Below are 15,027 nucleotides of genomic sequence, written 5' to 3'. Positions count from 1 at the left end.
AAAAAAAAAGGCCTTTTTTTTCTGATAGTGACCTCGGAGCTGCATAGAGCTGAGCAGAAGGGCACGGGGTCACGGGCAGCCCCCCTTCTGCCCTGGCGGGGAGCCACATCCAAGAGGCAGAGGGAGACACACGGAGCTCAAGGCTGGACAGTGCCTGTGGTGCATGGCGAGGGCCTGGGGACACGACTTTTTAAAACTCAGTTTCCGTATTCCTAAACTGGAACAAACAACATCTACGTGTGTGCAACGCCTTCAGGATGAAACAAGGTATCCCGTATATGGTCGCTGGGTCTGGAGGGGAACAGAGACAGCATGGAGCAAAGTACTCTCCGCCCCCCTCCCCCCCCTCCCCCCCCCCGCGGCCCCTTTGTGCCTGTGTGAAGACCCACGTTGTCTGGGGTGATCCGTGCAGCCCCAGCAGGCTCTTCACAGCCCCCAGCTCCTTACTGGGGCCCCCAGGCCGTCTTTATCTTTGCCCAGATCTCTCTCTGAAACTGCCTTCCAGCTGTCACCTGCCTGACACACATGCATCTCCAAGTCACCTCCGCTCTAGAAACAGTCATCCTATACCTTTCCTCTTGGTCATACACATAGTTCTCCAGCGAACGTGATTGTTTCTGTTATAGTGAAACAGGGCAAAGAAAACTTATTCTTTTCAAAACTTTTTAAAGTGGAGAACAACCTAATTTCATGGCTTAAATAGCCAAGAGAGTAAGAGAAAGATAGAGAGATGGGGGGTGGGGTGGGAAAGAGAGACAGAGAGAGAGAGACCTAGGTTCTCTCAAGCATTTACTTTTGACTCTAAATCTCCTGAAGGCTGGGGTACAGGGCAGGCCCAGAAGCAGCCACTACCGCTGCGCAGCCCCCAGGGCTCTGCTGGGTTAGGCAGGACTGCCAGGGGAAAAAAGTGTGAGGATTTGAGGCAGGACAGATGCGCAGAGGGGTCACAGTGCTGGGAGCAGGGGTCACAGTGCTGGGAGCAGGGCAGAGTCCGGCGGGGGGAACGGCAGTGCAGGGAGCAGCAGGCAGGCACCCGGTCCCTTGGCCTCAGCTGTGCTGAGCCAGGCAGGGCTGCAGGGTGACCGTTTTGGACCTCGGTGCTTTATGTTTATGGGTCCCTTCTCCCCCAAAATACCAAAAGCTGTATTTTACAGTGGCATAGGTATAAAGACAAATGTAATGTTTAGTCTCAAAAGTTCATTTTTTCCTTTTCTTTTTAAAATTTCTTAAATGTTTATTTATTTTGAGAGAGAGAGAGAGAGAGAGAGAGAGAGAGCAAGTAGGGGAGGGGAAGAGAGAAAGGGAGACAGAATCCCAAGCAGGCTCAGCACTGTCAGCCCAGAGCCTGATGCAGGGTTCAAACTCATGAACTGGGAGATCATGCATGATCAGAGCCAAAATCAAGAGTCAGATGCTTAACTGACTGAACCACCCAGGCACCCCTTTCTTCCTTTTCATTGTAAAAGAAATGTACATTTTTGTGGATATCTAAAAGCACCCTGGGTTCTAAGCACTTGCCTGCTATGTGGGTTAATCCTGGCTGAGCCTTCCTAGAAAAACTCGCTGAACGTGAGCCTGAATCCACCGTATGTGAGCCTGAGTGTGAGGGGTTGGCTGTGGCTCTCTCCGCAAGCCACGCTGGTTGCCTCTTAGGTTTCAGTGCCATCATATGCAAGATGGAGATAAAAATACCTCCCTTAGTTAGGGTGGCTACAAGGCAAAATGAGATAGCATATGGGAAGTGAAGTCTACTTTCTGTCCTTTGAGTCAGGGAGACCATCACCATAAGAGGACAGTGAGTAAGGATAATTTAGAGTTTGTAACAAGAGGGAAAAAAAAAGAGATTGTGAAATTAAAAAAAAAAAAAAAGATCACTCGGGATTGTCAACCATAGCTGAAATTAATTCACTAAAACGAGAATTTTGGTAGAAGTGGAAGGATGGCAATTCAAATGACAAGCCAGTCTCAGAGGAAACAAGGCTCAGGTCCCCTGCAGGAGTTCAGGGGTGGGCTGTAGGCTGGACAAGGGGAGCCCTTCCAGGAGAGAGGGGAGCCCGGGCATTAAGGAGCACCTGGCAGAGTCCTGGCTGTGAACCCACACAATTGGCAGCGTTGAAGAAAAAGAGAAGGGAGCCAGGAGAGAAGGCACTGAGAGGTGGTGGGTGAGATGGGTAGGGGGGTAACACAGGTTATGGTGCGTAAGGAGTGCAGGGCTGGGACAAGCTGGTGGGCTCAACCAAGAGGAGCTCGGAGGCCACTTTAGGGGATGGGGGTGGGGAGGTGAGTACTGGGACCCACTGCACTTTGTGTACATCAGGCTTGGCCTGCATGGGCTAGACCTTTTCATTCATTCATTCATTCATTCATTCATTCAGTGTTTTTAGGAGTCTACTCTTCCCCATGGAGAACAGGACAGCTGAGCCCCTACTGTTCAGGGGCTGGTGTTCAGATGAGGATAATGGAACAAGGAGGGTCCACCAGGCACCATGTAAGGAAACCCATTGCTGAGGCCACAGCTGGTGTTGAGGTCACAGTGGTCTGCACACCCTCTCTGGGCTACCTTCCCCCTACTGCACCCCCTCTGATTCACTCACAGCTCGGGAGGGAGCAGCTTGCCAGAGCTATTGGAGAGGTCCTCGACCAGGCCCTACAGACCTGGGCAGACTCTGCCATCTTGGCCTCAGGTACTATTTTCAACAGCAAATGGGCAAACCTGGACAGAGACTGAGGAGCGTGGAGGGAGCTGGGCAGGGGGAGTGAGCCAGCATTCATTTACAACACACTCAAGCACTCAGTAAGTGGCAGTGATTAACATACACCAGGTGCTACGGGAGGAATTTTATCTAGGCTAATACATTTAATCCTCAGAACAAACGCCTGAGGTAGAAATTATTATTATCCCCATTTAGTGGCTCAAGACTGGCTATAGAATTTGTGGGGCCCAGTGCGAATTGAAAACAGGGGCCCCTTTACAAAAGCGAAGAATTTCAAGGGAGTGACTGCAGAGCATTGAGAGTGTGGGGCCCTCTGAGGGTGGGGGTCCTGTGCGACTGTCTAGGACAAAGCCAGCACTGTCCTGGAGGAAGAACTTGGACGCAGGGAGCCCAGCGACACGTTCAAGGCCACAGGCAGGTCAGAACGGGTTCAGATTCAAACCTCTGACCTCTTCAGTCTGACCTCTTCATCACCAGCAAATTGGTACAAAGTGAATTTAGTCAAACGGTTTTCAAAAGTGCAGAAGGGGGACCTGAACGCGAAGCCTCCGCTGGCTGAAGGTGGCGTGCAAGGTCCTGGAGTCTGGTGAGCCTCTCAGGAGCAAGTACCATGTCATAGCCAGTGGGCCATGCTGCCTGGTGAATGCAGAAATCACAGACTGGGGCCCAACACAAAAGGCAGGCAGGCATGACTGCATTATCTGGGTTTGATTTAGCAAACCGTAATGTCCTTCACTCTAAGACTCTGGTGAGAATATATGTGCCCACGGCTAAAACGCAAAGCTTCTCCATTCCAGGAGAAAATTTTTCCAAGGGGAAGAAATGGCAGGGCTCAGCCTGGGATCAGCTGGGCGGCTGTATGCTTGTACCCCTCTTAAAAACATGCTTTGTGTGCAGGTAAAGGGGACACGGGCTCTGCAAGTGACGTGCGGGTCAGCTTCCAACATCCCTGCCACGTCTGGTTCTGAGGCTTGTTCTGTCTCTTCAATTTGTATTATTTGCCTTTTAGTGGGTCTTGTAATTTTGTTGACAGTCGGGCATGACCTATTGGGTAGAAGGAACCGCAGTGACAGCGTGGTGGGGTGGGGCAGAGGAAGTGGCCCACGGTTCTGTGAGTAGGAGCCTGTGCCTCTGGACCGTGAACTTCACAAGTGTTTCTCATTCTTTTTTCACCCTTCAGGTGGGACAGGATGGGTGGGGTGGGCTGGTGTTGGTTATGTCCCTTCCTCCAGGTCAGATAGGTTCTAATGATACCTCTGGGGGGTTAGCTGACATTTGAACAACGTAGGGGGTGAGAGGTGCTGACCCCGCACACAGGTGAAAATCCATATGTAACTTTGGACTCCCCCCAAAACTTAACTGTTCACCAGAGGCCTTACCAATAACCTCAACAGTCCATTGACACAGATTTTGTTATGTTATATGGCTTATGTAGTGTTTCCTCACAACAAAGAAAGTTAGAGGAAGGAAAAGGTTATTAAGAGAATCATAAGTAGGAGAAAATGCATTTACAGCGTGTACTGTATTTATCGAAAAAAATCCACGTAACAGTGGCCCCACGCAGTTCAAAGCCCTGGTGTTCAAGAGTTAGCCGTAGCTTCTGCTGAGGGAGGCCTTGTTAACAACAGGTGCTCTGGTCGATATCAAAATGTGAACCTTTCCCTTCCCCGGCTAAGAAGCTTGAGGGAAGTTTCCTCTCTTTCCTGTGGGAACCAGGTCGCGCTCTCAGAGGTAATTGTGGGGGCTCCCTCTGACCGGGTCCCCCTGGAGTTTCTACTTCTCAGAGTGGTCCACACTGAGCCTCCAGCAACCGGTCAGTGTCAGAGTTACCAACAAGAGGGGTAAAGATGCCTGGCGGGGAGGAAGGGCTCAGACCGCTGTGCCGGGCCGCTGGGCCACTGTGGCTGGGGCCACAGGGGCTGTGTGTGCAGTGGTGACAACCTTGCAGGCTCTCTGAGGGAGTCATGCAAAGAGCCTGCCACGCCCGCCTGACCTGTGATGGAATCCAGTGTCCTGGGCTCAGCGCCTGCTGGCACGAGAGGAAAACCGCTCTTGTCAGCATCTGCCATTGGCTACACTTTTGCACGCTATTTGTTCTGGAAGAATGTGCAAGAGTGAAAATGCATACTAACTAAAGGCAGGAACCAGCACTGCCTCGGAAGTTCAGATGACAGAGAGATGTGGAGAAAACCCTAGGCAAGGTGTTGGGGTGTTGGGGGAGAACAGGAGGTGAGAATCAGTGCAGGAGTGCGAAAGAGCCAGGCGGTGAGTGCCAGGGCCCAGCAGTCCTGTTCTTAGAGTTTGTTTCGTTTTGACTTTCTGTCCATTTTAACTTATTAGTCACTGACCTCCATGTATATGCCAAGTGCTGGACTAGGAGCTATTGAGTGAATGATTTTTTTTTTTTAATGTTTATTCATTTTTGAGAGAGACAGAACATGAGTGGGGGAGGGGCAGAGAGAGAGGGAGACAGAGAATCAGAAGCAGGCTCCAGCCTCAGAGCCGTCAGCATAGAGCCCGACGCGGGGCTTGAACTCACAGAAGGTGAGATCATGACCTGAGCCAAAGTCTGTCACATAACTGATTGAGCCACCCAGGAGCCCCTATGATTTTTAAAAGGCAATTTCAGCGTGTGGAATGGATGCAGACCTGGGAGCATTCACCTCTCTGGACCAGGCCTCAAGGAGGGAGTGGGTAAGGTCATGGAGCCCCTTAGGAGGTCAGAATTTCCAGGACAGATCCAGGAATCTGGGGGGTGGCTACAGTGTCCCCAGGGCCACGGTGGGTGGTCTTCTAGTGTTCAGGGAAGGCCCAGGGAGGTTGGGGGTCATAAACTTGGCTTTATGGGATGAACAGGAGTGAGGCAGGCAGGCTGTGTGTGTGTATGTGGGTGTGAATGTGCGTGTGCATGGGCATGGGTACATGTGTGGTGGGGATACCCAGAGAGCCCTGGAAATGAAGCTAGAGAGGCAGGGCAGTCTGGGCATCAGGATAGTCCACAGGAAAAGGCTCCAGGGGACAGCCTCAGCAGGCTGTGGAAGGCAGGGTGAAGGGCAGCAGCTGGCCTGGTGTGGGTCGGGCCCAACCACAGAACAGGGAACTACAGTAGGCAGTGGTAGACTGAGGTCATAGACTGTGGTTAGAACACAGGCTCGGCCGAGGAACTGTGCCTGGTTGGCAGGTTCTCAGCGCCCGTGCCACACGCAGTTCCTCTGTGTGCAAAGCTACAGTGGTGACTTCCCAGGCACAGCCCCCACAGTGCCCTGCCTGCACACACCCCTCAGGCTGGACCCTGCTGGCTCTCGGGTCTGAAAGCCTGTGTCCATAGCCTGGCTGTGCCCTCCTCAGTGCCTGGGGGGCCTGGGGTACATCGTCCCCCAAGCCTACAGTGTTTCATCTGCAAAACAGGTAAGAAAATGCCCATGAGACCAGGCTATGGAAAGGTGACCCACGTAAGGCCCTACCACAAGGCTCAGCACGTGGGTACTGATATCCTTGTTATGTTATCAGAAGCCAAAACAGCAACTGTCTGTAAAGGAGACTTTGGAGATTACCAGCACTCGCAGGTCAGGTCTACTGTGATAAATTCTGTTCACAACAGCAGCCACAGTCACCACCATTCTTGGGCATGATGCCAAACCCTTATTCTCTCATTCATCACGTGACCCCTGCGAAGCCACTGTTATTATTCCCACTCACAGATGAGAAAACTGAGGTTCTGCTATAGTGTGTACCTCCTCAAAGCCCACAGGTATTGGAGGTGGGATCAAATCCAGTATGGAGATATGAAAACATGCAGAACCTCACTTAGAATTACAGAGGCACGTTCAAAAATGGCAACCTGTTTCACTTACTAGATTGGCTAAGAGGTAAACCACACAGGGTGAATGGGGGGCGGGGAATAATGACTTTCATGGGCTACTGGTGAGTATTAGAAATTCATGTGACTTTTTAGAGGGCATTTTTTTTTTAGTATCTTCAACATTTTGAATGTTCACACTCTTTGTCCCAGAAATCAAATTTGTGTGTGAGGGCATTTGCCCGAAATTTATACAAACACATGTATTTATACCTATTGGTGTAAATACATAAAGCCTGCTTACAAGGCTTGTCATGGCTGCACTGTGTCTGTTTTTTTTTTTTTTTTTTTAATCAAATAAAGATTGTCCATAACCTAAATGCCCATTGGTGTAGGAACTGGTTAAATAAAATAACCAATTTATTTATATATTCATACAACGCCCTGAGAAGAATGAGTTAGTCTATATTTGACGATGACATATATTCTTATGAGAAAAAAGCAAGATGAAGGAGAATATATAAAGTGAGTTTTATTTTGTAAAACAGAAAGTAGCTGTGTATACACATAACACTTTAGAAGGATTCTCACAAATTGATAAATTGCTCTGGAGGTGGGATGGTATCTTTCTCTTTCCTATTATTTACTCTTGATTTATTGTTCAAATTTGTTCTTAGTTTGAGCTTGCTGGACTCACTGTGGCCACACAGTCTCTGGAAGGTGTTTTGGTTGGGGCTGCAGAAGGCCATTTGATATATGAATATCTGCCATGCAAAGAGGGAAACTGATCTGGGGTGCCAACCTCCCTGCACTGCCTCTTCCTCCTCGTTATCGATGGGCTCACGTGTTTCCATTGCAAACACAGAATGCCTCTTACCCCACACCCCTCTGTTGCCCAAACACCCAGGAATAATTGCCCAACCCCAGACACCCTTGGAAAGGTCCAGCTGCTGATTGTGCCAATGCCTTGTGACTCCTCCTGCCATGGATATATCTGGAGCCGTTGGGCAACGTCTGAGATGGAATTTCACTTGGCACTTAACGCAACCCTTTCCGCTTCTGCCGGAGGCAGTGAATTCTGAATAAAGTCTACAAACCTGACCATCTCCTCACTGAGCAATCACCCCTTCCATCCAAGGGCAAGGCAATGGATTTCTGCACATGACTCCTACGCAGTAACTGTGGCACTCTGGCTTACGGGAGTTGGCTGAGGCCAGAGGGTAGGGGACAGGCCTGGCAGAGCCCAAGCGGTCCTCTCCTAACCTCTGGTTCTGAGAAGCAGTGATGTAAACTGACACAGGATATAGACACATCCTGCCTGAGTTAGCAGCAAGAGAGAGGGCCCCACAGTTCTCTCACGGCAAAGAGCCTGCCATAAATGGAGTCCTAAGGGTAATCTAGAATGGCATGCAAGTGATGGCTGCATCCTTCTGAGCTCCAGAAGGGAAGTGTTTGCAGCCATTGGTCATGGTCTGAAACTTGAAGCCTAGAGAACTGCTTAAGGGAGGGGGCGGGGCAGGGCTCCTGGGGAGGGAGCCAGCCTCTCCAGAAGGGGGAGTGGCAGCCTGCCTGCACTTCCTCAGTGGCTTTGCCCTTCACCCCTGGCCCCAACACACACACACACACACACACACACACACACACACACACACACACTAGTGTCTGACTCTCACACTCACGGACACACGTAAACAGGAGCCAACATGAGCTCCCAGATCCAGTCTCCTGTAAAATGAAAAATGAAGATGACTGACATTTATGGGGCCCTTAGCGGTCCATCTCCATGCTGGGACCTTTACACAGAGCTTCCTTCCCAGGACCCAAAGAAGAATATCCTATGTTCCCATTTCACGGATGATGAGGACGGTGCTGGAGCTAAGACAGAGGCTGGCTTGCCTCAGGCCCCTGGCTAATCAGTGGCACGCCTGATGCCAATGTAGGCGGAGGGGCCCTCCCCCCAGGACTCCTGTCCCCACTCACCCCCAAACAAGCATGCCAGTGGCCACACACACACAGGCACATAGTGCACAACCACAGACCTAGCCACAGTACACTATGCTCCAGTTCCGCTGGTGAGGCCACAGAACCACCTGGATGTTAAAGACTTGTAAAGGAGCGGGTGTCCCCAGTACCCCTATTATCACATTAATTATTTAACAGGATGACACCACTGACTCAGAATGTCTCTCCTCTGACAGTTTCTAATGAGCAGACCTGGGCAGAGTTGGGGATAAGAGGAATAAACATTCACTTTTTTAAGAAGAAAATTTTAAGTTTTTGTTGTTGTTGATATTGTTACTGCAAAAGCCCATTGGCAGAGGAGGGGTGGGGGAGGCCAGGCCAGGTCCCCCAACACCCTTACAGAGAAGCTCGGGGTATCCGATTTCTCTTTCCCGTCAGCAGGAAAGCATGTGCCTTCTTAACAAGAAAGAGGAATTACAACGCCCTGGGGGTCAAGGCCAGAGATGCCCCCGCCGCGTGCACGTCCCTCCCGCCGCCCCAGAGAGGAGTCAGGGCACCGGCTGAGTTTCCTGAAGTTTACTCGGAATCTGCCCCCACGTCCCGGGGCGGCCGAGCCACATGGCGGGCGTTGTCCCCTCCCTCCGCGCAGGGGTTCCTTACTTCCCGGCCTGGGGCAAGTTCCCGCGGCGGATACGCGCGGCCACCGCACAGAGGCACGAACGGAGCGCCAGGACCCGGGGGCTTGGGGCGCAACCCCGCGGGGCGTCGGCGGGCACTCACCTTGGTCGGGCGGCGACGTGCTGTTGAGACTGCTCATCGCCAGCGGGTGCGGGGCGCCGGTCGGGCCAGGGGCACTGAGAAGCCGAGCGGTGGCGAGGGGCGCGCGGGCCTGCTTCTGACCCTCAGCAGCCGGGAGGAAGCGGCACCTGTGTCACGGTCTCCGGCGGCCCGAGGGGAGGGGCTCCGGCCCCAGATAGGCAGACTGCATTTATTTTTTTTCTGCAGACTTGGCTGGTGGGGTTTCCACCCTTTTTTTTTTTTTTTTTTTTTTTAAACACACACACACCCGCCCACGTCTGAACTCTTCTCTGTTCCAACTTTCCTGCGCAAGAATCACATTTTCTGTGTTTCTGTTTCCATCTGCAGCTATCAGACTCAGAGGTTGTGGTGGAGAATTCCCCTGGGTGAGGACTGAAAAACTCCCAGATGTGACAGGATGGCCTGCAGGGCACTGTTAGGGCCAGTGACCAAATAGGGACAGACCTGTGTTTGAATCTTGGCAGGCTGCTTGGCCACTCGATGGCTGTGTGGCCACTCAGGGCTGAGGGGCACCGTTGGCCTGGGAAGTCCCTGCCTGGCTGGCTCTCCTCAAGGGCGCTGTCCCCATCCGTGGGCTGATGTTTGGAAAAGATTCTTAGAAAAAGGGATTGCTTGGACAAAGGTCGTATGATTTATTTGGATCACTTTTGTCTGAGGCTTCCAGACATAGTTGAGTTTGTAAAGAATTCACTTTACTTGGACAGTTAAAAACTTTGAGATGGATTTTGACACTCTGGTTAGTTAAATGGAGTCTGCCTACCTCACAGAGAAGGAATGCTATGTTATATGCAAAATTTGATCTCTCCCCTCTCCCCACCAGGGAGAAGGGCAAGGGAGTTTGAGACCATGTCAGCCTGGTTTTAAATCTCAGATCCAAGACACATCCTGTCCTCATGTCTGATGGTCCTTCCTGTGGGGCTTTTCATGTTGTTTACTTGATGGTCCTCCAATGCACCAGCTGTGACACCTTCTCCCCTTCTCCCAGGTAAGGATGCTCTGCTGCAGTCCCGGGGCACCATTTCAGATGTCTGCACGATGTATATGCCCTTGGGAGTACCAACCAGGTTGAACACAATGTAAGGCTGCCCCCTGGAGGTGTGCAGAGCAGACTCCTTGCCCAGCTCTATGTGGGCTAGACCAACTCCAGGCATTAAGATGAGGACGGCCTGTTTGACACAGTGGGCAAATGTTCATAATTCTCATTAGTTAGATGATGAAGAAACTCACACTGCTTGTAAATCCTTAGTGAGACTCCCATGCTACATATACATGTTGATGTGAAGGGAACTATTCAACGGAATGCTTTGGGCCAGGTGTGGAAACTTTGGAGTCTCCATTTCTTCGCCTAGAAAATGCAGACAGGAGCACTTGCATTTCAAAGTTGCAGAAGCAATGTCTATAAATAACAGTGGGACAGAAAAGGCATTTACTAGAAACTAGCAACAATTTAGCATATAAGTCCTTGTTAGATGATAGAATCCCCTGTATTCAGAGTTCATAATTTAAAGAACTTCAATGATCTGAAATGCAGCTGGGGAGCCCAAAGGAGGCCAAAAGAGCCACTAGGTAACCAAAGAACAAGTCCCCAGGTCATTGCATCTCACTTGTGAGAACACCTGTGGGGAGACTTTTAGATCCTCACTGACAGCCAACTGGCCTTTAGATATAATCATAAGACATTTGCTTATGTCATTTCCCAAAGTAGGACAGGTTAAAAGCACCAAAATGGGGCACCTGGGGGGCTCAGTTGGTTATGCGTCTGACTTTGGCTCAGGTCATGATCTCCCCTTCTGTGAGTGCGAGCCCCGCATCAGGCTCTGTGCTGACAGCTCAGAGCCTGGAGCCTGCTTCGGATTCTGTGTCTCCCACTCTCTCTTCCCCTCCCCCACTCATGCTCCGTCTCTCTCACTCTCAAAAGCGAATAAATGTTAAAAAAAAATTTAAAGCACGAAAATGTAACAAGAATCCTTTACAGAGAGGAAGCCAAAAAACTAAAGAAAGGTAGCTCCACAAACTCTAAGGTCGGATACAAAAACAGAGTAGCATTTATTATACAACGAAAGCTTCTTGGATCCAGCCATAAGTGGAGGATGTGACTGCACCATGGACCGTCAAGGAACTGAGGCTTTGGGACTCCATCTGGGTTTGAGTCCTCATTGCCTTCTATGTGGCTGACCTTCAACATTTTACTCAAATACTCTGAGCCTCAGTTTTCTCATCTGTGAAACTGGAACAATCTGCAAAGTGAGGTCGCTGTGACTGATGCATTAGATAATAATGTAATAATACAATATCTTACTCAACAAATAAGTTAAAGACATTAAGTGTAAGTTATCGAAGACATTGGTCCTGTCCCCTGATGGACACACTTTATAGTAAGGACTTCAGGCCATTCTGAAAAGAAGATAAATAGTGTTTAATAGTGAGTAGTCATTTAGCTAGCAGAGAAACATTTGATATAGTTTAGAAGGTTTAATCCTAAAAGTGTCTAATTTTAAAGAAATGAGGAGTATTTTGAGAAGGTAAAATCATAACATGAAAAATTAGACTCTATGGTAAGGGTCTGATACTAAGTCACAGAAATGCAGTGTATCTTGATGTGTTGGGTGCTTATTAATGGAGTAGCAAGAACTCAGCTATATCTTATAACAATAAAACAGTTATCTAATTCACATAAGCACCATCGAAGAGAATATTGCCAACGGCCCATTTGAAAGTGAGAAAATTGAGGTTGGCAGCAGTGACAAGAACTTGTTTGACGGAGTGCAGCCAGGATTGGGACTCAGCTCTGGCAGCCTCTGTAATGTGTGCAGGACGTGGTTGGGATACCCTGCTGAGCTCACCACAGACAGAGAGGGTGTGATGGGGCCCCAGAGGGGAACTTTCACTTCCTTCCCAGAACTACATAGGGTGGGAGTTGTGCATATGAGGGGGATTCCTGCCTGACTTATCCCCACCCAAACACACCCAAATACACGCATACACACGCACACACACACACGCATACACACACGCACACACACATACACACATGCACACACACACACATATACCCAAACACACACATACATGCACACACACGTACACCCAAATGCCCACACACACATGCACACACATGCATAGTGCTGGTTTCCTCTTGGAGGGGACCTACTGCAGTCCTTGTCTGTGAGCTCTTACAGGTAGAGGCAGGCGGATTTTACTTGGGTCCTTTAAAATTTCTAATTAAAATTTTTGCCCTGTATCAAATTAAAAGATGTTCTTTGTTTAAAAAAAATGTAATGGAGAGGTTAAAAAAAAAAACTCTAACAATTGCTCATAATGTCTAGCACATTAAGTGCTAATCTCTTTTACACATTTGTGGGCATTTGCTTTATATTACTGAGATTTTACTGAATGTGTGATTTTAAGTGCTGTGTTTTCACTACCAAACATTATGCCATGACCATTTTCCCATATACAAGTATAAAAGCTCTTTGATTTAATTACTAAGTTGTTTCCTTTTCTTTGCTGGGATAAACCATATGCACATAAATATCTACTTTTCATATATTTCTCCTTAGCTTGTATTCCAGCAAGTGGAATGGCTGGATCAAAGGCTAGGACTATGTTTTAGGGTTTTGATACATTCATGAGTTGTGGCTGTGACAATTTACCTTCTCCCCAGTCAAGCGTTCCTCTCAGAGCCTCTTGACAGAATCAAGCATTAGATTTTAAATCATTGATAATTCTGTGGACAGGAAATATGTAATTATTCGACTTTGCATTTTCTTGATTACTAGTGAGGCTGAATATACTGTCATGCTTATTTACAAAGTGCATGTTCTTTTGGCTGAATGTTTTGTTCATGCTGTTTCTCATTCAGAAAGGTGTTTTATGTTTTTTTTTTTTTTATTGATTTCCTTGAACTCTTTATACACAAAAGACAACAACGTCTTTTCATGTGTATTGCGAACATTTTCTCCTTGGGCCCTTTTCTGGTTCTTTCTGATTAGCACAGAAACATAGCTTGACTTATCTGATTGGCAAGTTGGCAGCTTTTAAGAAAACCACACTGTGGCTCTGCATATTTTAAGAGGCGTGGAGAGAAGAAGCAGGGGGAGCTGTGAGTAATGAGGAACATGGGCTGGGAGGTGGGAGGGTGGGGTCTAGAGGAACACAGAGACATCAATGGCTGCAGCCTTGGCCAAGAGCCTCTCCCTTTTCCCCTCAGGACACACATCTTTCTGAGAAGAATCCATGAGTGAGGATGTTTGAAGGCTGAGAGAAAGAAGGTCTAAGGCTGTCTGCTACGATTGAGCTGCTAGGCTGTCTTCTGTCTAGACTTTACTAAAGGCTGGCTCTGGCCATGCCAGGCAGAGCAGAGGGTGCCCAAGGTCAGTGAGGCTGTGGGACTCATGCTAGACCCAGAGCTGCAGCCTAGGCCCCTAGCTTATAGCAGCACCTCATCCGGGAGTAGATAGGTCGTAAGCATCCAGAATGGTCTGACTCTGGTAACTTTCTAACAGTATCTTTAAGAGTGGAAGAGTAGCACAGAAACCCGGCAGGAACACTGGGTGGGCTGGGGTAGTTGGAAGTGACCATAAGCAAAATCTTATGCATTGGTGACAGCTCTGAGAGTCCACCTAGTACAGACTAGGATTGAGACACATGAAGAGGCTTCAGACTGGTAGTGGGGGAAGAAAAGAAGAGGAAGAAAGAAAGGAAGAAAGGAAGAAAAAAAAGGAAGAAAGAAAGGAAGAAAGGAGTCAGTGAAGGAAGGAGGGAGGGAAGGAAGGAGGGAGGGAAGGAAGGAGGGAGGGAAGAAAGAAGGAAAGAAGAAAAGAAAGAAGAAAGAAGAAAGAAAGAAAGAAAGAAAGAAAGAAAGAAAGAAAGAAAGAAAAACCACATAGAGAAATGTCAGGATGGGGTTGGTTTGAATCTCAGGCAGGGAAGAATCAGTGAAAAGGACACAGCCAGCACATAAGTCAGTCTGGGTGGTTCTAACACTTAAGCAAGTGTGATTTTTCCAGAAAAACACATCCCAGCAGACATAGGAATATACAGATAGTAACAATTTCCTGAGGACCTAGAACGTGCCAGGCCTGGTGCTGTGTTGGGCCCTCCCATGTGAAGTTACTGATATGTCACAGTATCCTTACAGGGTAGGTGGCATTTTGTTTCTGACTTTTTTTTTCTTCCTTTTCCCTTTTCTTCCTTTTACAGAAAAGGAAACTGAGGACCAGAGAGGAGAGGTAACTACTCATGCTCACACAGCTACTCAGTGACAGCTAGAATTGGAACAAGGACTGTCCAACCCTAAAGCTCTGCTGTGGGGGAAATTCTACCAGTTCAGTCTCCTTGGCACCCCTCCTGTATCCATGTATCCAGTGTCCCTGGTGGACCCCAGTGCCCCTGGAGGACCCCACTGTCCCTGGAGGATCCAAGTGTCCCTGGTGGATCCCAATGTCCCTGGAGAATCCAAGTGTCCCTGGAGGATCCAAGTGCCCCTGGTGGACTCCCTGGTGTTACTGCCCAGCTTGATGGCACTCTTCATGCTGGCAACCCTGAGACACAAGGGAAGGAGGCAAGGAGTTGCTAAATGAGTCTCCAACGGTTCCCACCAGCACATAAGGAAATTATTATCTCCCAGGAGGTAGAGAATGAATTACTAACTTTCAGAGAGTCCTGTTTGGGTCACAGCCCTTTCCCTTTGTGAGTAAGTTGTTGGTGTGAACCTGAACTAAAAAATTGTAC

At 48.9% G+C, this 15,027-nt stretch overlaps 1 protein-coding gene across 1 annotated transcript in view; it reads right to left on the bottom strand.

The window, feature by feature from the left end:
• The window catches only part of GYPC (glycophorin C (Gerbich blood group)), a 42,506-nt gene extending 32,823 nt beyond the window's left edge, over positions 1 to 9,683 (bottom strand). The window contains exon 1 of the mRNA XM_060625005.3: positions 9,256 to 9,683. Within this exon, the coding sequence (XP_060480988.1) occupies positions 9,256 to 9,292 (37 nt within the window). The 5' untranslated portion in view covers positions 9,293 to 9,683. The remainder of the gene's footprint in view (positions 1 to 9,255) is intronic.
• Positions 9,684 to 15,027: the final 5,344 nt, after the last annotated feature.

This window comes from Panthera onca, chromosome C1 (assembly GCF_046562875.1).
Source record: "Panthera onca isolate mPanOnc1 chromosome C1, mPanOnc1 haplotype 2, whole genome shotgun sequence".
NCBI lineage: Eukaryota > Metazoa > Chordata > Mammalia > Carnivora > Felidae > Panthera > Panthera onca.
This window is presented reverse-complemented; position numbering and strand designations above follow the sequence as displayed.